This window comes from Pelobates fuscus, chromosome 5 (genome assembly GCF_036172605.1).
Source record: "Pelobates fuscus isolate aPelFus1 chromosome 5, aPelFus1.pri, whole genome shotgun sequence".
Taxonomy (NCBI): Eukaryota; Metazoa; Chordata; class Amphibia; order Anura; family Pelobatidae; genus Pelobates; species Pelobates fuscus.
The window spans coordinates 128226935-128250212 of record NC_086321.1 but is presented as its reverse complement, the minus strand read 5'-3'; the positions used below and the strand labels follow the sequence as shown (position 1 = coordinate 128250212).

The 23278-nt window shown below is 45.2% G+C and overlaps 1 protein-coding gene across 1 annotated transcript in view; it reads left to right on the top strand.

Annotated features, from left to right (window-relative positions):
- Window positions 1–815: 815 nt before the first annotated feature.
- RHOF (ras homolog family member F, filopodia associated) overlaps window positions 816–23278 on the top strand; it is a 55844-nt gene continuing 33381 nt past the window's right edge. The window contains exon 1 of the mRNA XM_063456988.1: window positions 816–1131. Coding sequence (XP_063313058.1) covers window positions 988–1131 — 144 coding nt within the window. The 5' untranslated portion in view covers window positions 816–987. The remainder of the gene's footprint in view (window positions 1132–23278) is intronic.

The following is a 23278-nucleotide window of genomic DNA, read 5'->3' as shown; positions in this document are numbered from 1 at the left end:
ATGTCCGGGAACCTATAGTGCCAATAAAGCAATTTTTGGAAAGAACATGAAATTTCATCTATATAGTGTGCTAGCAGTTTTGCTAGTAAATGTATAGATTTAAAAATCGTTTTTTCTCCAATCTGTCAAACCTCCCACAGGTATGCTGTAGTTGCTATCATAACTCCTTAGATGATGGTGCTAATGCTGGCTAGGGAGTATAGAAACGGATTGATTGACGTCACTTGGTTCGAATGCTGACAATGAAGCCAAGTGTCCCCAAGATGGGAAAAAAACTAAACAAAACAAAAAAAGACACAAGGGGAAAAGCGGGAGGACAGAGGTGGGTGTTACAGACGTATAGCAGCCATGTCTGTAAGGAGATCGCGATGGGGCAGCGGAGGGTCAGGTAAGATTCCGTTTAAGCAGCTGGTTCTTCTCTTTTCCAAAATTCAGGCAAAAAACTAAATTGAAACATTCTCTACCTCCGCTATAGGCTCTGCTTGACTATTTGAGCCTGAAGTTTGCGTTTTGGCCCATGGCACACTTTTCTGTTACACATGGTAGGATTGTGTTGCCATTTACCACTGCCAGATGGCAATCAGTCAGATCCTATATCTGTAATACACAGAGCTCATTGTATCCCAGTGTTTATATTTTATTATATCACTGGGACACATCATAATACAGTTATACAAACAGAGCTTTACTGTCAGACTGTTTAGGGATTCTCCACTTGTAAGATAAGCTTTAGTTATTTTCTTTTTTTTTTGTCTATCTGTATGTTTATTTATTAGAAAGCCTGTGTGTGTCTGACAGCTTGTTGGATAACTGGGCGTGTGTACGGGCGGCCTGACACGTGACCCAGCCGCCCAGTGAGGGCTCTGGGTGTAGACCGGGTCCTGCTCTCAGTGCGCCGTGTGGCCGGCGGGGGGTACTGCGCTGTACTGCTGGCTCTCCCTCCTCACCCATGGACTGACTCCGGACTGACTCCGAGAGCCGCTCAGCATGACACAACAACCCAACGGGAGCGCTCACACCGGCAGGAGCCGGGACAAGGGCAAGAAGGAGGTGAAGATAGTAATTGTTGGAGATGGTGGCTGCGGCAAGACCTCGCTTTTAATGGTATATGCTAAGGGAGCCTTCCCCGAGGTGAGTGAGGACACCTGCAGCATGAGGGGCACTCATACTTACACTTCTGGAGAGGGGGAGCATTTATTACTCACACTTCGAGGAGGGTACTCCTATATGGGGGGGGGTACTTATTACCCATACCTCTGGGGGGCACTCATACCTCTGGGGGGCACTCATAACCATACATCTGTGGGGAGTACTTATTACCATACATCTGTGGGGAGTACTTATTACCATACATCTGTGGGGAGTACTTATTACTCATATCTGTGGGGGGAGTACTTATTACTCATACTTCTGTGGGGCACCTATACGTCGGGGGGGGGGGGGGGGGTGGTGTTGAGTAACATGGACCACTTCATATATTTTTAATTTACTTATGGAAAGTTTTATTGTCGGATAACTTGCTGCTAAGATGTAAAACAAAAATGTGTGTGTGTGTGTGTGTGTGTGTGTGTGTGTGTGTATATATATATAAAACTCTACCCATGCTTTGGAGATCCCCTGTGCTAGACCCCAGTGATTATATCAGGTGATATCTGTGCAACGCTGTGGCGGTAAGAACGCCTAGCTGGTGCCTGGATATATCACTGGTATAATACAAAGTGTTCAGGGGCACAGAGCTCTCTACATGCTCCTTTTCTAGCTACATGCTCCTTTTCTAGCTACGTTCGCACCTGCACAAAGGCAAATGTTAAAATTGAAAAGTCTCCATACATATACTGGTAGCATTTTGTATAAAATAAGTCAACTCATGTGAGACGTATATCAGAACACATTTATGTAAGATGCTTCTGTTTCTGGAATAGGGTTTATTTGCTAACAAATTGCAGCACTTTGCAACCGGAATTGTGACATTTTAGAACAAAAGCACTATAGTCATATTGGGTATTTTGACGTCTTTTTAATTTGTTTTATTTATTTTAATAGCCCTGTGTGTCCCAGTGGATTGAAACGTGTAGAACAGGCATAGGCAACCTTCGGCACTCCAGATGTTTTGGACTACACCTCCCATGATGCTTTGTCAGCATTATGGGGATGTAGTCCACAACATCTGGAGTGCCGAAGGTAGCCTACCCCTGGTGTTGAATCTTGATGCGTTCAATTTGAAAACTAAGGGCATTTCAATCAGGCTATTTATAGATATTTGTTTTTAGTAAGCACTTTCGAAAAAAAAAAAATATTCTGAATGATTAGTCCAGGACGTGGGATAGCAATACCTGAAATGCAAGGAGAGACAAAGGGGAAACTATTTATCAAAGTATCTATCAAAGCAGCAGTTACATTCTGTCATTACAGTATTTTGATCTTATATATTAAAGTAATGGCTGTTTTCACCTGTTTTCTCGAATTTCACTTCAGAAGGCAGCCAAATTTACAGTGGTGGAAAAAGTATTCAGAAATTCATTGCGTTAGTGAAACGACCCAACTAATTTAATAAATTGCTCTAAACAAATTAGATGGAAAAGTGTCAGTGACACTCCCACCAAAATTCATGTGCATGCTGTTCTAATACAGGGTAAGACATTATGTGCAGGGTTAATTGCTTATTAAACATATTTCAGTAGACACTAATGTGCAATCTAAAAATATATTTTGTATATCACCTGGGGATGCAGAGTCTTGAGAGGGGCACTCAGCAAGGTTTGACTTAGATGAGCTGATAGAAAAAAAAAAGTGGTGTTTAAAGAACTGCAGGAGTGCAGTATTTATGGCACTAAGACTGCACCTTTTAAATCAATCAAGAATTCTGTATCAAGCGCTGTATCTATCCCAAGGCTAACAAGGCATTTGTCTTGGAAGGGACATTTCAGGGGAGCAGCAAAAAATGCAGTCCCCAAACTCCGACTTGGACGCCCCAGCAACTTTTACCGTGAGTGTGTGTCTGTCAAATCAATGAGTGTGTGTCAATCACTGAGTGTGTATGTCTGTCACTGTGTCAAATCAGTGAGGGGGAGTGTCAGTGTGTTTCTGTCAATGAAAGTGTGTGTTGGATAAACAGTGTGTAAGCCAATGAGAGTGTATGTGTGTCAGTGAGGGCGTATGCTTCAAGGGATGAGGTAGGAAGAGGTGGTGCTCTAAGATCAGGGCCGGTGCAAGGATTTTTGCCGCCGTAGGCAAAAGTAAAGTTTGCCGCCCCCCCCCATGTGACATCACAATGCCCCACCTATATGATCTGCCATGTTAACTAACGCCAGTGCTGCAGTGCCGCCGTGTTTACATTAAAAGGCCTGCAAGGACAGGCTATAGACACCAGAACCACTACATTAAGCTGCAGTGGTTCTGGGGACTATAGTGTTTCTTTAATGTGAGGTAAATTAGAGATTAGTGCCACGAATAATATACTAGATTGCCTACTTACAACCAGATGAGGATGATGATGGGCTCTAGCTGCAGTCTGGCACAGGATCTCTGGAGGCTGTTTGTAACTGTGGTCACAAAAATCAATGTTCTGGGAGAACGGGAAGCAGCTCCCTTTTTTGGGGGTCCTTTACACAGCTCAGGGTCCACCTTCATGTTCCACCAATGAGTTTGTTCACAGGGGATGGAGTGTGTAGGGGATGTCCTGATATGTGTGTAAGGAATGCATTGTGTGAATCTGTGTTTGTATGTGTAAGGGCTGCAAGGTGTGTTTCTGTGTATGTACAGGATGCAGTGTGTGCGTCTGTAAGGGGTGCATTGAGTGTGTGTAAGGAATGCATTGTGTGTTTCTGTGTGTGTAAGGGTTGCATGATTGTGTGTGTGTGTGTGTGTGATGGATGTCAATCTTTCTCCTCCCTCCCTCCCTTGTCACTCTCTTTTTCTCCCCCTCCCTCCCTTGTCAATCTCTCTCCCCCTCCCTCCCTTGTCAATCTTTCTCCCCCTCCCTCCCTTGTCACTCTTTCTCCCCCTCCCTCCCTTGTCACTCTTTCTCCCCCTCCCTCCCTTGTCACTCTTTCTCCCCCTCCCTCCCTTGTCACTCTTTCTCCCCCTCCCTCCCTTGTCACTCTTTCTCCCCCTCCCTCCCTTGTCACTCTTTCTCCCCCTCCCTCCCTTGTCACTCTTTCTCCCCCTCCCTCCCTTGTCACTCTTTCTCCCCCTCCCTTCCTTGTCACTCTTTCTCCCTCCCCACTCTTCCCCCCCCACTCTTTCCCCCCACTCTCTCCCCCTCCTTCCCTCCCTCCCCACTCTCTTTCTCCCCACTCTCTTTCTCCCCCTCCCCACTCTCTTTCTCCCCCTCCCCACTCTCTTTCTCCCCCTCCCCACTCTCTTTCTCCCCCCTCCCCACTCTCTTTCTCCCCCCTCCCCACTCTCTTTCTCCCCCCTCCCTCCCCACTCTCTTTCTCCCCCCTCCCTCCCCACTCTCTTTCTCCCCCCTCCCTCCCCACTCTCTTTCTCCCCCCTCCCTCCCCACTCTTTTTCTCCCCCTCCCTCCCCACTCTCTTTCTCCCCCTCCCTCCCCACTCTCTTTCTCCCCCTCCCTCCCCACTCTCTTTCTCCCCCTCCCTCCCCACTCTTTCTCCCCCTCCCTCCCCACTCTTTCTCCCCCTCCCTCCCCACTCTTTCTCCCCCTCCCTCCCCACTCTTTCTCCCCCTCCCTCCCCACTCTTTCTCCCCCTCCCTCCCCACTCTTTCTCCCCCTCCCTCCCCACTCTTTCTCCCCCTCCCTCCCCACTCTTTCTCCCCCTCCCTCCCCACTCTCTCTCCCCCTCCCTCCCCACTCTCTCCCCCCCTCCCTCCCCACTCTCTCCCCCCCTCCCTCCCCACTCTCTCTCCCCCTCCCTCCCCACTCTTTCTCCCCCTCCCTCCCCACTCTTTCTCCCCCTCCTTCCCCACTCTTTCTCCCCCTCCCTCCCCACTCTTTCTCCCCCTCCCTCCCCACTCTTTCTCCTCCCTCCCTCCCCACTCTTTCTCCTCCCTCCCTCCCTCCCCACTCTTTCTCCTCCCTCCCTCCCTCCCCACTCTTTCTCCTCCCTCCCTCCCTCCCCACTCTTTCTCCTCCCTCCCTCCCTCCCCACTCTTTCTCCTCCCTCCCTCCCTCCCCACTCTTTCTCCTCCCTCCCTCCCCACTCTTTCTCCTCCCTCCCTCCCCACTCTCTTTCTCCCCCCTCCCTCCCCACTCTCTTTCTCCCCCCTCCCTCCCCACTCTCTTTCTCCCCCCCTCCCTCCCTCCCCACTCTCTTTCTCCCCCCCTCCCTCCCTCCCCACTCTCTTTCTCCCCCCTCCCTCTCTCCCCTCTCTCCCCACTCTCTTTCTCCCTCCCTCCCCCTCCCTCTCTCCCCACTCTTTCTCCCCCCTCCCCCTTCCCTCTCTCCCCACTCTCTTTCTCCCTCTCTCCCCACTCTTTCTCCCCCCCTCCCCCTTCCCTCTCTCCCTACTCTCTTTCTCCCCCCTCCCTCCCTCCCTCCCCACTCTCTTTCTCCCCCTCCCTCCCTCCCTCCCTCCCCACTCTCTTTCTCCCCCTCCCTCCCCACTCTCTTTCTCCCCCTCCCTCCCCACTCTCTTTCTCCCCCTCCCTCCCCACTCTCTTTCTCCCCCCCTCCCTCCCTCCCACTCTCTTTCTTCCCCCCTCCCTCCCTTCCCACTCTCTTTCTTCCCCCCTCCCCACTCTTTCTCCCCCCTTCCTCCTCCCCACTCTCTTTCTCCCCCTTCCTCCTCCCCACTCTCTTTCTCCCCCCCCCCCACTTCTATTGTAGCGTGGCCGAGCTCTGTATGGTCCGCGGGTACAGGGAGCTTTTGTTTCCTGTACCCGGCCGGACTAACAGGAAGTGCACACTCAGTGCACTTCCTGTTAGTCCGGCCGGGTACAGGAGACAGATGCTCCCTGTACCCGCGGACCATACAGCGCTCGGCCACGCTACAGTGAGGGAGTGATAGGAGGGAGCGCTGAGCGCTTCCCTCCTGTCAGCCCCTCTCCTCATGCTGCGCCCGGGCGGTGCGCCCTCATGGACGCACCAGCCCGGGCAGAGCTGCAACTGCCTGAGGCTCTCTACAGAGCGCTCGGGCGGCTGCAGCATGAGGGGGGTCGGCGCTCCTGGCGGCGCCCCTTCCCAAGGGGCGCCCTAGGCGGCTGCCTAGTCCGCCTAACAGGTAGCGCCGGCTCTGTCCAAGATGAAAGGGTTGAGCCTAAAAAGGAAGGGTTGGTCTTAAACAGGGAGAGGTGTGACCTTAACAGGAAGGGGTGGAGCAAATTTAGATTAGGGGGTGCCTGGGTTTAGTCATGTCTAGGGCAGCACAAAACCAAAATACACCACTGGCTGTATCATGTAAATCTTACATATTGCAGGGCAACGTTTTTCATGCGCTGCCTATTAGTATGCATGTGTATGTATGAATATATATATATTTATGATCCAAATGAAATAGGCTGCTCTCCGGACTTAAAACTTCCAATTTTTATTAAAGTTGATTAAAAATTACGACCAACGTTTCAGTCCCCGTTCGGGACCTTCTTCAGGGTCAAAATTCAGCAGGACAATATATATATATATATATATTTATGTATATACAGAGAAATAAAACTAGAGCACTCGTTGGATTTGCATGAAAATCTCTATTAACATGCAATTATACCATACAGTTTCTACATTCCAGTCTCTGTTGCATTTCAAGGCCCCAGAAAAAGGCTGATCACTCTCGGTCAGTGAGCTAAGCCCTGCAGTGCACAGCTTAGCTCAGACAGTGAGCTTCTGGTTGTGTGGCTGAGTGTCAGGGTACCTGAAGTCTCTGCCTCCGAGAGAGGTAGAGACTTAAACGTTTTTCCATCCGGACGCCAGGTTTCTCCTGTTCCTCGCGGTCGACCCGGTCACATAAACGCCGGCCGCGAGGGAGTCACTTCCTTATGTAGCATGGCGCCCGGAGACCGACGTCATGACGCCAATCCGGAACGACCTGTCACTCAATCCATTGGAGACTAATCAGGACTCGTCGGAGGCGTGTCTATCCCCTCTAGCCAGGGTATTTAAACATACTTCGCCCTGTTGCTCATTGCCCTGTCGTGGTTCTAGCCTGTCTAGTCACAAAGTGCTCTGGTGTTTTTCAGTTATCCTTTTGGTTCCGACCCGGCTCGTTTGTCTTACTCTGTTTACCTCTGTTATCCTTGACCCGGCTTGTTCCTCGCTTACCTGTCCTCTCGTTCCCTCGACCTCGGCTTGTCTCTGACCATTCTCTATACTCTCCGTACGTTAGTCCGGCCATTCTAAGGTCCGGTATACGTATCCTGTACCTGTTTGTACTTTGCGTGTTGGATCCCTGTCCCGATCCTGACATTACGACAGGGCCAATGGATCCTGCAGGTACAAACAGTCAGGTTGGTTCCTCTGATTCCAGGTTTGACGCCATGGAACACAGAATGGACCAAATGGCCTTAGCACTACAGGCGTTATTATCTCGTGCTAATAACCCACCAGAGGAGACGCGTCCTACTCCAATTTCCTCTGTAAGTTCATGCCTAGAGGTAGCCACTGTAGGTGCCTCGTCCCGTATTACCCCACCAGTACGCTATGGTGGTTCACCTGAGAAGTGTCGTGGTTTTTTAAACCAGATCAGTATTCACTTTGAATTGCAACCTCGATCCTATCCTACCGATAGGGCAAAGGTTGGATTTATTATCACCTTACTCATTGAGAAAGCTCTGAGATGGGCCAACCCATTATGGGAGAACGATAACCCGTTGGTATATAATTATAATGCCTTTGTAGCTGCCTTTAGAAGAACTTTTGACCCGCCTGGTAGAAAGGTCAATGCAGCCAGATTACTGTTGCGCCTGAGACAGGAGAACCGAACACTAGTGGATTATGCACTAGAGTTCAGGTCTCTGGCGGCAGAAGTCAAGTGGAATGAGCAGGCTTATATGGATGTATTCTTGAACGGTCTATCAGATGTTATCCTTGACGAGGTTGCTACTAGGGAGCTCCCTGAGAATTTAGAGGATTTAATTTCGTTCATTTCTCGTATTGATGAGCGTTTAAGAGAGAGACAGAACACTCGAGAGAGGAACCTGAGACCTGCCTTTAAATTAGCACCCGCATTTCTAAGCCCTGATTCCAATACCCCACTGTTTCCTGAACCTATGCAGATAGGCAATACTCGCCTCTCAGAAGAGGAGAGACAGTACAGGAGAAGGGAAGGATTATGTATGTATTGTGGAGTCAGAGGTCACTTGCGCCTGAATTGTCCCATTCGCTCGGGAAACGCCCGCACCTAAGTTTCTCTAGAGGACAGGCCTTGGGTGTTTCTATTTTGTCCTCTACGCATAATTATAAAGATCACAGGCTTCTGCTACCAGTTTCTTTAACGTGGGAGAAGGGAGTACTAAAGACTATGGCCTTGATAGATTCCGGAGCTGCTGAGAATTTTATCGACAGGGTTGTCAGGAGAGGTGTTTACGCAGGGTATCTCCTTTGGCTGTAATTAACACACCAGACAGTTCTAACCAGTCTACGGGGATACAGATACCTCCTCTGTACCTGGACTTAAAAGCAGTGTTCGACAAGAAGAACGCTGATACACTACCTCCACACAGGACATTTGATTGTAAAATTAATCTATTACCTGGTACCATGCCTCCCAGGGGCAATGTATACCCTCTATCTACTAAAGAGAATTCTGTTTTAGAGGAGTATATTCAGGAGAATTTAGACAAGGGATTCATTAGGAGATCTTCCTCTCCTGCCGGGGCTGGATTTTTTTTTGTAAAAAAGAAGGATGGTTCACTCAGACCTTGTATCGATTACCGAGGTCTGAATAAAATAACCATCAGAAATGCCTATCCTATCCCCTTGATTACCGAGCTCTTTGATCGGCTAAAGGGCTCTAAAATTTTCACCAAGTTGGACCTCAGAGGGGCATACAACTTGGTGAGAATTCAGCAAGGCCACGAGTGGAAGACAGCGTTTAATACCCGCTATGGTCATTATGAGTACACGGTCATGCCTTTTGGTCTTTGTAATGCACCTGCAGTTTTTCAAGATTTGATTAACGAAGTTCTTAGGGAGTTTCAACATGATTGTGTTATTGTCTACCTGGATGACATACTCATACACTCTAGAGAGATTGAAACCCACCATAGACAAGTCAGAAAGGCATTACACAAACTTCTGCAACACGGTTTATACTGTAAGTTGGAAAAATGCAGTTTTGACCAGACCCAGATAGACTTTCTTGGATACGTGATTTCTGGGGAAGGCTTTAAAATGGACCCTGACAAACTTCAGTCTATTTTAGATTGGCCATTGCCTAAGGGACTCAAGGCTATTCAGAGGTTTATTGGGTTTTCCAATTATTATAGGCGCTTCATTAAGGGTTATTCTTCTATTATTGCGCCCATTACCAATATGACCAAACAGGGCGCGGATACTAAGACGTGGTCTACTGAAGCTCTCGCTGCTTTCAAGAATCTCAAAGAACTTTTTGCTTCTGCTCCGATATTAGTCCATCCTGATACGACTTTGCCGTTTCTACTCGAGGTCGATGCCTCTGAGACAGGAGTAGGTGCGGTTTTGTCACAAAGATTAGGGGTGGACAAATCATTACACCCCTGTGGTTTTTTTTCCAAGAAACTTTCTGGGCCTGAGAGCAGATATGACATCGGAGACAGGGAACTGTTAGCGGTCATTAAAGCTCTAAAGGAGTGGAGACATTTATTGGAGGGGACCTTACACCCTATTACTATTTTGACGGACCACAAGAACTTGTCCTATATTGGGGAGGCTAAGCGTTTGTCCTCTAGGCAAACTCGTTGGTCCTTATTCCTGACTCACTTCAATTATGTGCTGACTTACAGACCTGGTTCTAAGAACTCTAAAGCCGATGCTTTATCTCGCCAATATGAACCTTCTACTGTACCTGAACCGGTTCTTTCTTCTATAGTTCCGAAATGCAATATTGTTGCTAATACGAATCTCAGGATTCATTCCCCGTTACTGGCCGAGATCATTAAGCTGCAACATCTAGCACCTAAACAGACTCCTGCGGGTCGACATTTCGTTCCTCCTGCTCTTCAACTGGAACTGTTGCAGTGTTTCCATGACAGCAAAGTGGCGGGACATCCTGGTATTCGCAAGACGTATGCTTTGATCTCTAAAGACTTCTGGTGGTCTGCTTTACGTAGGGATACTAAAGATTTCATCGCTGCATGTGAGGTTTGTACTAAAACCAAACAACCCCATACGCTCCCATGTGGATTCCTGCACCCCTTGGAGGTTCCAGAGAAACCATGGTCCTGTTTGGCCATGGACTTTATTGTCGATCTACCTATCTCTAAAAAACAGACTGTTATCCTCACCGTGGTAGACAGATTCACTAAGATGGCTCACTTCATTCCTCTGCCTAAACTCCCGTCTTCTCCCGAATTGGCAGAGATATTCGCTAGGGAGATTTTTCGCCTACATGGGATACCCTCTCAAATTGTATCTGACAGAGGCTCCCAATTTATTTCCCGTTTTTGGAGGTCCTTCTGTTCGCAACTTGGTATCAAATTGAACTTTTCTTCTGCCTATCATCCTCAGTCTAACGGAGCTGCTGAACGTACCAACCAGAAAATTGAACAATATTTACGATGTTTTGTTTCCGAACACCAGGATGATTGGGTCGGTTTGATTCCTTGGGCGGAGTTTGCACACAATAATCTCGTTTGAGATTCTACTCATTCAAGCCCCTTCTTCATGAATTATGGCTTTCATCCGTCTATTCTTCCGTCGGCTTCCCCTTCCCAGGGGGTGCCGTCGGTTGATGTTCATGTTGCCAATTTGAGGAAGTTGTGGGATCAGACTCGACAAATCCTTATGCACAACTCTATGCTGGTTAAGAAACACGCTGATAAACGTAGAAGGGCGGCCCCGGTCTTTGTTCCAGGTGATAGGGTATGGCTGAGCACAAGGAACATCCGTTTAAAAGTGCCTTCCATGAAGTTCGCTCCCCGTTATATTGGACCTTACAGGGTGCTGACTCGTATCAATCCAGTTGCGTATCGTCTAGCTCTGCCTACTACCTTACGCATCCCTAACTCATTTCATGTTTCATTGCTGAAACCACTTATATGCAACAGATTTTCCTCCACAACAGCCCCTCCTCGCTCTGTTCAGGTGGAGGGTCAGGAGGAGTATGAGGTTAACTCTATTATTGATTCTCGAATATCCCGGGGGAAGGTACAATACCTGGTCGATTGGAAGGGATATGGTCCTGAGGAGAGGAGTTGGGTACCTCAAGAGGATGTTCATGCTCCTCGTCTCCGCAGGGCGTATCACGCCCGCTTCCCATCTCGTCCCGGTTCCTTCCGCCCGGTGGGCGTATCTGAGAGGGGGGGTACTGTCAGGGTACCTGAAGTCTCTGCCTCCGAGAGAGGTAGAGACTTAAACGTTTTTCCGTCCGGACGCCAGGTTTCTCCTGTTCCTCGCGGTCGACCCGGTCACATAAACGCCGGCCGCGAGGGAGTCACTTCCTTATGTAGCATGGTGCCCGGAGACCGACGTCATGACGCCAATCCTGAACGACCTGTCACTCAATCCATTGGAGACTAATCAGGACTCGTCGGAGGCGTGTCTATCCCCTCTAGCCAGGGTATTTAAACATACTTCGCCCTGTTGCTCATTGCCCTGTCGTGGTTCTAGCCTGTCTAGTCACACAGTGCTCTGGTGTTTTTCAGTTATCCTTTTGGTTCCGACCCGGCTCGTTTGTCTTACTCTGTTTACCTCTGTTATCCTTGACCCGGCTTGTTCCTCGCTTACCTGTCCTCTCGTTCCCTCGACCTCGGCTTGTCTCTGACCATTCTCTATACTCTCCGTACGTTAGTCCGGCCATTCTAAGGTCCGGTATACGTATCCTGTACCTGTTTGTACTTTGCGTGTTGGATCCCTGTCCCGATCCTGACACTGAGGTAGTGGAGAATTAGACGTAAAACTGTTCCACTGTGGAAGGTGTTACTTTAAAAAAACCCTTGCAGGAACACTATAGGCATTCAGACCACTTCATTTCATTGCAATATCCATGTCTCCTTAACCCTGTAATGTTAATTGTTGCAGTTTCTGAGAAACTGCAATAATTACATTGCAGGGTTAAGACTGCCTCTAGTGGCTGTCAATTAGAGGCACTTCCTGCTTGCTAGGCAACATTTTCCATGAGGATATCCAGAATCCATAAAATCACCTGAAAATATTGCAGCAATGCTTTCTTATATAGCGTGCCTAATGTGCTTGTAGCACTCGCCACGCATGTGCATTACCCCCCCCCCCCCCCCATCAGGTGATGTCGGAGAAGGCAGAGTAATCGGGTGAGGGAATACAACTTTGTATTTCTAGCGCTAAGGTATGCCTAATTCCCACTGATGTAGATTAATTTAGAAATAAACAAATATGTTTAAATGTCTATCTGTTCCTGTCCAAATCTGAGATGATTAAATTGGGTATACGCAGAAGTAAATTCACACTGACACACGGAGTTCAGGTTAAAATAACTTCGAGAAAATTTAATGGCATCTGATTAAAAGCGGGCTCGCAGACCCTTATAAGAGCAAAATTACATCATCATTGATATCAGTAAATAAACATCATTAATTGGATTAAATGTTAAGTGGCTATGTCAATGTCCACCCATCAATATTATTAATTGGCTCAAGAACTAAGTGGTTAGCTAGGTGTCCTCCCACCGGAGGTGGTATTGTTCTGGACACGGGTGTGGACAGATGGCTCAAGCGCCATCTTACCCAGCACGAGGCTTACTCGGTGGGAAGGGGGGCTTGGGCGTCATTTTGCGTAGTTAGTGATGTCAGACTCGTGGTCAGGTTCAGGGTTCTTTTTATGAATAGAACATTTCATTAGGCCAGCTTCCCATGGCCTTGGCTATACTTTGTTGCATGTTACAGGAGATTCAGTAATTCCGGGGTTAGTCATGTCTTTATAGAAAATACAGTCTCTATTCATTACACTAAATGCTGTTAGGAAATTCTGTCATGTAATGTAGTTTAAAATGGAGGATCTGTCAGGTAATGTGGGTTAAAATGGAGTTAGTGCAAAAATTCAACACAGGTTCAATACAGGTTTTTAATAATTCTACATCAGTCCCCCCTATGAAATGTTAGATTCTAAAAAGATAAACTTTATTTGTTAATACCAGAAGACGTGTTAGCCCAAAGGCACAGAAACCCCGTGGCCGCTAGCTAGGTGTTAATGCAAAGTGCAATTCTGTCCCTTAATCTGACCCTAGTAGGCTAACTCATCCGTCAGCATGGCTCTCGAACGCTTCACTCCCATGGGTGGCCCACGGTGGCTTGTCCACCACTTCTCCACACGGGAGACTTTACCCATTACAGACGGATGCTGTCCCTAAGATGGTCCCTACCTAGAACTCTTGCACTTTATCAACAAAAGGGATAGTTTGCAGCGGTATACAGGGTGAGTTGAGATCTTGAAAATCTTGGTCATTAACTGCCAAATGTGCAAAAGTTGGTGTTGCCTGGTCTACAGTCTTCTGTAGGAATTTTCTCAGACAAGGGAGGACACAACAAACGAGAAGAGCAAAGATAAAAAGAGAAATTAGTATTGCCATACCAATATGCATTAAAGCTTTTTGCCATCCTGTCATCCAACCAAACCATCTTTCCCAGGGATCTTTTATCCCAGAATTCCTTTTTAACTCTTCAGAGAGCTCATTTAATTTTTCTATGGCTAAGGTGACTTTACCATTAGGGCCTGTATTTTCTGGGATGTAAGTACAACATGTCATGGTGTCGGGCACAATTTTACATACACCCCGTTTTTCAGCTAGAATCATGTCTAAGGCCATTCTATTCTGGAAGGACATTTGGGATGTAGCCTGCAGCTGTTCGGCTAATCCCTGGAGGGCATCCCTGGTGTAGTTAACAAAGCGTTGTTGGTTGTAATAAATGTAATTTATCCAATTCAAATTCTTGTTTGCAGTAACTATGGTAAAAAGTGATTCAAATCCTGCAGCAACTTCATCTCTTGCTTTAAATTCATTGGGCACCCCCCTAGGCACCCCAATGGCATCAATGTAAATGTGAGGGTCAAAACTGCCTTTTACTGGGGCTTCACGCTTTACCTTGGTTGGTGTGTGTTTGGACTCATGTGTGTCAGGGTGTGTGTCAGAGATAATATGTATAGGCATGATGGCTTTAGCTAGAGTACACCCCCCCCCCCCACCATTCCTTGTCCATCCTGGATCTTAGCTGTAAATCCCCACACAACCAGTAAATATCCCCCAATGACCTAGTATGGAATTGCAGCAGGTTCATGGAGACAGTTCTGTAGGTGGCACAATACCCTTTGGAGAAGTTACCCAAGAATTTACCAATTCCATCATAATTAGCATAACAAGTGTAATTACCTTTATAAACACCATCTGGGGGTTTGACATCCTTGGCTAAGAGAGGATATTCCACTGTCCATGCTTTGCAGAGGGACCTATTGAAATTGTAGTGATAGGCAAAAAGACTCAAAACACATTCTTCTATATCTACTGGCAAGGTTAAAGGTACGGTGCCGAGGTGAGGCCGGGCACCACCACACACACAGCATGCGGTTCTGTTATGTTTGTTGGCATTATATTTCATCCATTCCAACCATAGATTAACATCATTAAAACCTGTTTAAGCGGCCATGGTATCTTCAAAGGTGGGGTTTGCAATGGCCATCATGTCTTTAAAGGACTGGCTGTGTGGTTTTAATGGATTTGAGACCATATGGGTGGCCCCTTGCCACTCTGGGGAGTGGAACATATCTTTAAGGTAGAAGTGCCCTAGATTGTTATAGGAACCTTTCTTCCAATACATTCCCATTACATACTGATCTGCATCTGTTGGACTGGGATGCTCAATATTTAGGATTCATTTCATAGGTATACCTCCTCCAGGCTTCCTCAGAGTCATTCTTTGGAGAAGGGATCTACCATGATCATCTACTTTAGATAAGGCACTTTTTGGTTTGTAACCCCAGGCAGGCCCGGCATTCCATCCCGCCGCCCCCCAATGGTTACAATTATGCCCCCATTGTTTGTCAACTACACAAACATAGGGGTCCTTTGAATGAGGGATATCTCTATAGATATTTTGAATTTGTGACGTAGGGAATGGGCAATCTACAATGTCACAGTAATCAAAAGTGTAAGTAGCCACACGGGTACATGAAGAATTGTACCAGAAGGTATACCCACTGGCATCTTTGGTAATGGCTACTTGCTGGGCCTTAATTAGGCTAATTAAGGAGATGATGTACCAGAGGTACATGGTTGTGCGGTATCTGCTTCCTCTGGGGCAGGAGCTTTCTTGCAATGGGAAGCGTGGATCCAATGTGGCCTGCCGGCCAACTTGACGGAGGTTGAAGTGATTAAGAGAACTTGGAATGGTCCGTCAAACCTTGGTTCCAGGGTGTGTTTCCGCACAAATTTCTTGACCAGAACCCAATCTCCGGGAAGCAGGTTGTGGGTACCCGTATCAGATTCAGGATCTGGAATTGAAGAGAAAACTTGGGCATGTATCTTGTTCAAGGCATTTGCAAGTTCAGTTACATAGTCTACTAAAACATCAGTTTGAAGCTGCAACTGTTGCGGGTAATAACAACCTAGTCTGGGTGCAGTCCCAAATAGAATCTCATATGGGGATAGTGAGTGCTTCCCTCTAGGTGTGTGCCTAACACTGAATAAAGCTATTGACAAGCTTTCTGGCCAGGGCATCTTTGTTTCTTGTGACATTTTTAACATTCTGGCTTTTAGGGTGCCATTCATGCGTTCCACTTTGCCACTACTTTGTGGGTGGTAAGGGGTGTGAAAGGCTAGGGTCACTCCCAGAGCAGTCCAAATTTCTTTAGTCACTGTTGCTGTAAAGGCTGGGCCCTGGTCACTTTCAATGACTTCTGGAAGTCCAAACCTACATACAATATCTGCAAGTAGACGTTTTGCTGTTGTCTTGGCAGTGATATTGGCCACTGGGTAGGCTTCTGGCCAGCCTGAGAAAATGTCCACTATTACTAGTGCATACTCATGAGGCCCACTCTTGGGCATTTGTATGTGATCAATCTGAATTCTCTGGAATGGGTACATGGGCTTAGCCAAGTGTTTCAAGGGCACCTTGGTTGGTTTCCCTGGGTTGCATTTTGCACAAATGACACAGGCCCTACAGAAGCTGTTGATCAATGTTGTGATTCCAGGTGCTTCATAATACTTCTGTATGAGGGCCGCCATTAAATCTTTTGACAGGTGAGCAGGTCCATGTGCCCATTGGACAACTGCTGGGTATAAGTTCTTAGGGAGGCAGAATCTAAAGTTGTTGTAATATACTCCATCCTTCAGGACTGCTCCTTTCTTCTTCCATTTCTGTATTTCTTCGGGGGTTGTAGCTTGCTGTTCCCGTAAGATTCTTAGGTCAGTAGGAAGGGTCTGCAAGGTAAAAATAGGAATATCTTCGTGTCCGGACACTTCTTCATCCACTTCCTGCAATTTTCTTGCCGCTTGCTTAGCAGCCTGATCAGCTAAGTGGTTGCCCTTTGCTTCATCTGTATCCAACTTCCCATGTGCCTTCACTTTCAAGATGGCCACTTCTTCAGGGAGTAGGAGGGCATCCATTAGCTCCTTGATTGCAGAGCTGTGTTTGACTGGTGTACTGGCTGTGGTAAGAAATCCTCTTGTTTTCCAAATTAGGCCGAAGTCATGTGCCACACCCAGAGCGTATCTTGAATCTGTATAGATGTTGGCACGTTTTCCTTCGGAGATTTTGCATGCTGAAGTCAGGGCTTGCAATTCAGCTTCTTGTGCAGACATTGCTGGGGGTAAAGATGATGATTTGATAACTTCATCTGTTGTGGTTACGGCATATCCTGTGTGGTATTTTCCTTCTTCATCAGCATACCTTGAACCGTCCACAAACAGAGTGAAATCAGGATTTATTAATGGATTCTCATGTACAGTTGGTAGATGTATTGTCTCCATTTTCATCTGTTCAAAACAGTCATGAGGTGTCTCTGGGTCATAATCATTCACTATGACCAGATCTTGAAATTCATTCTCCAGGAAGTGGCGTGGCCATGCTTCAAGAATGTCAGTTGTTGGGTACTTGGCAATGCCATTTTCCTGTAGCTGTGATTCATCCATGGTGGCCCATAATTTTGCCATGGGCCCAAGATCATTCCATGATTTTGTTTTCAACTTGGTGACAGGGACATGTGGAATGGCAGTATCCCAATGACGGTACAAGTATTTGAGTTCTGAAGGTAATTGAATCAAGGCCATGCTGTTGCCTTCAGAGTCACAGTAGAAATCTTGAGCAGTGAGTTTCACCTCCACCAGGTGATAAAGCTCATCTTCGTAGCAAGGCTCAGGAGTGCTGTTTGGCTTATACCACATGGTACAGAAGGCATATCCTGGTCCCTCGCAGAGAGGAGCTTGTTCATCATGAAAGGATAAATCAGGATGCATTTTCTTAATGGTACCAGTAAGAAGGTAGATGTAGGTTTCATCCATGATAAACCCATAGTGGATACCTCCCTCAGGTAGTGGGAGAAGAGTGGACGGATTGAGAACTTGACATCTTTGTATGGTAATGTTGTCAGGTAACAGGAGATGACATTGGAGACGTAGGTGTCTTGCAGGAGACACATGCTTGAGTTGTACTTGGTTGATGATGGCAGAAATGTCATGAGGGGCCAAGACAACTAGAGGGTGGCCAAGGACCAGGTCTGCAGTTCTTTCAATGAGTTCTCTTGCTGCAAAAACGGCCCTAAGGCAAGAAGGGGTCCCTCTGGCCACGATATCCAGCTGGCAGGAGAAAAATCCAATAGGCCTTTGACGGCCTCTTAAGTCATTTGTTTGGGTAAGGACTCCTGTAGCATGGCCTTGTCTTTCAGAGACAAACAATTTGAAGGGTTTGGTATAGTCTGGTAGGCCTAGAGCAGGAGCAGATGCAATGGCACGTTTTAGTGTATTGAAATTATCCAGTGCTTCATTGGTCAGGCAGAATGGGTCTGACTTGAGTGCATCATAGAGTGGTTGCATGAGCAGAGAGGCTTCTGGGATCCATGCTCGGCAGTAGGAAATGAGGCCTAAGAAGGCATGTAGAGATTTTGAAGTCCTTGGAGGTGGAATATCCAGTACTGCTCTAACTCGGTCACGAGTGAGATGTCTGGTGCCTTGAGATAGACAATGTCCAAGGAAGATTACTGTAGGTTGACAGAATTGCAGCTTGAGAAGTGAAGCTTTGCATCCTTGTTCTGCTAAATAGCAAAGGAGACTAATTGAACATTCTTCAGTTGTTGGTATGTCATCTCCACAGAGCAGTAAATCATCCACATACTGGAGCAGGACAACTTTTGGATGGTCTGCTTGCCATGGATCAAGGATAGAGCACATGGCCTTTGCAAACTGACTTGGAGAGTTTTGTGCCCCTTGGGGCATGACAGTCCATGTGTACTGTTGCATTTCATGTGTGAAAGCGAACAGGTATTGGCAAATTGGATCCAGTGGTACACTGAAGAAGGCATTGGCCAAATCAATGACTGTGAAGTATTTTGCAGAAGGTGGGACCCCAGAGAGCAGAGTGTGTGGGTTTGGCACAATAGGGGTGTCCAGGACTGTTGCTTCATTCACTGCATGGAGATCCTGAACCATTCTATACTTCTCTGGTTCACCTTTTGGAGTTTTCTTCTTCACAGGAAATAATGGGGTGTTACATTTTGATTCACATAATTCTACATCACCACTACTTCAGAGAAGCACATCCCCTACAATTTTAATTCTCTATCTCTAACCATCATTGCATGTCTTCCCACAATGGTCCTCACAAACTCCATTCCAACCTATTCTTTTTAGCTCTTGCAGGTGAAAAACATTATATGTTACCGATATAATTGTTACACCTTACAATCTATATTCCTTCAGGATACATGGCCATTTACCTTCTATGGAATTATACCAAACTTCCTGCTTGACTGCATTGTTTTTTAGCAGAGCCATCGTCACCACTCTTTTTCTATGACACACTTGTTTTGGTTACGTGCTGTGCAGCATTGACATGTTTATAAATAATGATAGAAACACTTCAGTTTATCTGTGTAACATTTAACATTAGTAAACTTAGTAGTGCTGCTTTGTAGATAGAACATTGCGTGGGCATTTGATTTGACCCAGTAACCAATACCCATACCATTTTCAAAGAATGCATATTACCAATGTTATATATAGGTAGCAGGTTTTTCAGAATTCGTTGTGACTTTTTTTTCATTTTTATGTGGATGAAAATAAAATAGCATAGCAATATGAAAGATTATTATTATTATTGCAGATTAAGAAAAACACATACTCTTATGTTATTATTAGGGGTGATGAGAGAGACTTAAAGAGAAACAGGAATATTTACCAATTGGCTGTGCTTAAAAAAAAAAAAAAATAATAATAAATACAAAAAATATTCTTTTAATTTATTTTTTAAACGATTACTAAATTAGCTTACACACTTTGCTGGCAGAGCAAAGTATGAAAATTGGTTAACATTTGTATTGCAATATGCACAGTGCGTGTGTGTACATTGCAGCTGGAAATATTTTGGATTGTGCAGGCCCGTTAGATGTCTAAGCATGCATGCACCAGAGGCATCATGAGCCAACAAAGCTTCCGAAACACCGAAAAGCAGTGGAAGTATGTATTTTTAATTGCATCCACTGCTCTGTTACATAGTTACATTGCCTGAAAAGAGACACGTGTCCATCAAGTTCACCTGAAAAAAAGTGTATTTACTGGAGTGAAGGAACACAGTACTGAACACTATGGGCAACAACGCAACGTAAAGGAACACTTCAAACACAATAGCCCCTGGCACCAACCCAATGTAGTTTGTCAAACCATAATAGAACAGTTTGACAACTTCCTCTTGGAGTCCACAGTTGCATACCCTACTTCTGGAGAATTTGGTTAACTTGACTGAGCCAAGCAGGGCCATGATCATTGGCTGAGAGTATCTTTATATACCATGCAGGTTTGGGGAGCTTCTCATCTTTAGTCCAATTGAGCTATTCTGTTGATTTGAGGCCAAATGTTTTCATCACTGCAGAGTGAATCTGGCGAGTTCTTGATGAAAACAAAAGTTGGTGGTTTTGTTCATATAAGTTTGGCATTGCATAATAACATCCTGAGACAGTGTTTGGTGCTCTCGGAGACTTATTGATGCAGTATGTCCCATTTATTTTGCCTGTTAACGGGGGAATATCGAGGCTGTATTTATGGAGTAAGTGTGCTAATCCGTATCCTAGGAAATTGCAGGTCCTTGTTGAAAGTGTTTATGCTGATGTTCATGCATAGGTTTTGGTTAAACAACTGGTGAACCAGAAAATGTTTAACTTTGTTGCATCGTATCACCAGCTAGTAATACATAAGTCCCGAAAGGCATCTGGGAGTAGGTATAGAGAATTTACAGTTGAGTACAAAACTGTACAGTGATCAGTGCAGAATAGAACCAGTCCAGATAAGGAACCGTAAACGTGAAGGAGTAGACTGTACAGCGATCATTACATTATTGGAGAAGAGTAAATAGCACACATTACTGAAAATGGACCAGACTGTATAACCAACATTGAATGAACAAGTGTATGTATGGGACAAGACTATATAATGGACATACAATGAAGGGCAAGACTCTATAGTGGATATCACAGTATATAGCTAGACTGTACACTGAACAATACAGATCTGGACAAGACTATATAGCGAACATTACAGTATAAAGCCCAACAGTGTGGTTAACATGGAATAGGAAAAGGTCATATAGAGGGACTATACAGTGAAGGACAAGTCTGTATAGCAAACGTATCATTGAAGATTTATATAGATACATTACAGCAGGACTTAAAATGTCAAGCCCTACTCTAGGTCCTAAAACCCCTTTGACACTGCAAGACGGGAGGATCCATAGCACTCACCAGGGGGTTAATTTTCTTTCACCGGGGAAACATTTTCTCTCCTTAGTGGTGAGTGGAAATGATGAGTCCTGCATTGCTGTATTGTGAACATTATAATATAGGATGAGACTGCTTAGAAAGCATACTTGTATAGGAAAAGACTTCTATAGCAGACCATTTAGGGCAAGAATCTTTAGCTGACTTAACCGAATAGGACACTATGCCACGGCAATTACATACCAACTGTGAGAAATAATTATTGGTCCTAGTAGGGTACATGAATGGAGACTCCCTGTCACGGTGGACATATCAACATTAGACTTCCAGCAATAGTGGAATTTTGAAACCTGAAATTGGCATATCTGTCATTTGACCCTGTAACACAAATAATGGCAAAATTCTACATAGGGTAGAGATGTACTTCGGGCAGTAGTAGTATACTAATCTGGTGAACCAACAAAATTTTTTAAAACACTCTTGAAAATAACAGTAGAAGGAGTGAAACAGAGTAGATAATAGAGGAGATAAGAGGGTTGGGGAGAAGGAAGGTGTAGGAAGAAGACAAGGAGATGGAAGGGAGAGAGGGGAAGAAGTAAAATGAGAGAGTGGTGTGGTCAACTGTCTCCCACATCCTACGCATGGAAGAGGAATGATATGTGTAATAGAAGAAAGGGGCTTAATTAGGTAGCAATGAATCAAAACACCCACATTTAGTATTCAAGTAAAATAGACAAAAAAAAATATGGGTTCCTCTTTGGCTTACAGTGGGTTGTTTTGGTTCTTTTCTTGGTGTTTACATTGCCCTGGCACCTACTGTATACCTGTCTTTACTGAAATGTGTAAACAGCTTTACATAAAAATAGAAAGTTTGTGTATGAGTCAACTGGAAATTATGGTCCCAATTAAATTTTTTTTTTTAAATTCAATAAAAGTATGCAAAAAGCCATTATTTCTATTTGGTTGCAAGTTTAGCACATCATTTTTCTGAACTAAAGCAACTGTGTACTTTTGTATTACTGTGTGTCTGGAGCTAAAATGTTTTCATAGGTTAAACAATTAGTGTATTTGCTCTGATTCTCTTCTTAGTGCCAAAGTCAGGAATGCAGTAGCCGGTTCAATAATGATTGTGCACCTTGGAATTTTAAGAATGTAAATATTTTAAATGTTCTTGATGTTCCATGCACTAAGCATTGCTTCTGCTGTTTTAAAGCTATATATTAGAGTCCTATTTGTTCAGGAAACCCATGTGTGTACTGCTGCTGTAAAGTTGCACGGCAGGTTTGAAGGAGGAGGCAAATCATCTAAAGTCAGCTTGTGTTGCTGTAGACATCAAGCTTCCTACATCTTCCTTCTTTGAAAGTGCTCACAATAAACCTCACATTTGCAACATCGATGTGTCATCTGTGTGACAAGTTGGTCTGCGTTTTAATAATCTGTGTCAAGATGCACATACAGGGCTGCAGCTTCAGTAGCCAAGTTAAATGGAACGAATACATTGCTCTATTAATAAAAGAACCGGCAGTAAAAACAGGTGCCACAAATAATGAGCTGAAAACATTTTCCATGGAGTGGTTGTTTATATTGGTCCTCCTGTAGGTTGGTGTGGAGTTTCATGTTTAAGCAATGAAACTCAAGGTGGGTGTGTGGCTCCCCAGTGATGTCAGCAACGCATGTGGTATTTTATAAACTCTAAAAAAAAACGATCAATCTTGTCCTGGAGATCTATTTAGAACTATGTTGCGGAAATTTATGTAATCCATTTTCGGCATGCCTGCATGTAATACTTCATGTTTAAGAATTGTGTAGCAACAGAGGTTTGTTGTGTATTTTGTTTTACACCATGAGCTGCGTGTATATGAAGATATTGAGGTGTCGCCAGCCAGAACTTCCTGTCCTCTGTAGATGTCTCAACCACGAAATGTAGCTTTCTCACACACTTAATTTGCAGAGATATCTAAAATGTTTCCAAACACACACACTCATGCATGATATAAGCTCATAATGCTCAATTTCAGTTGCAAAGAGTGGGCTGTAAAATAAAGATTAAAAAAATCCCCTACAACATAGATATTTATGATTAATATACCATCTTTAGCCATGTGTGGGTTCTTATAAGCAGTCACTCACAAGTCCTATTAGATGGGAAAGGGATCTGGCAAAGGCATAGGCGGACATTACTTTTACATCTGGAAAAGAGTTAATGGAAGCTCTAATGTAGAGTGTGAAACTTCATTTAATGTTTACATCTGGAAAAGAGTTAATGGAAGCTCTAATGTAGAGTGTGAAACTTCATT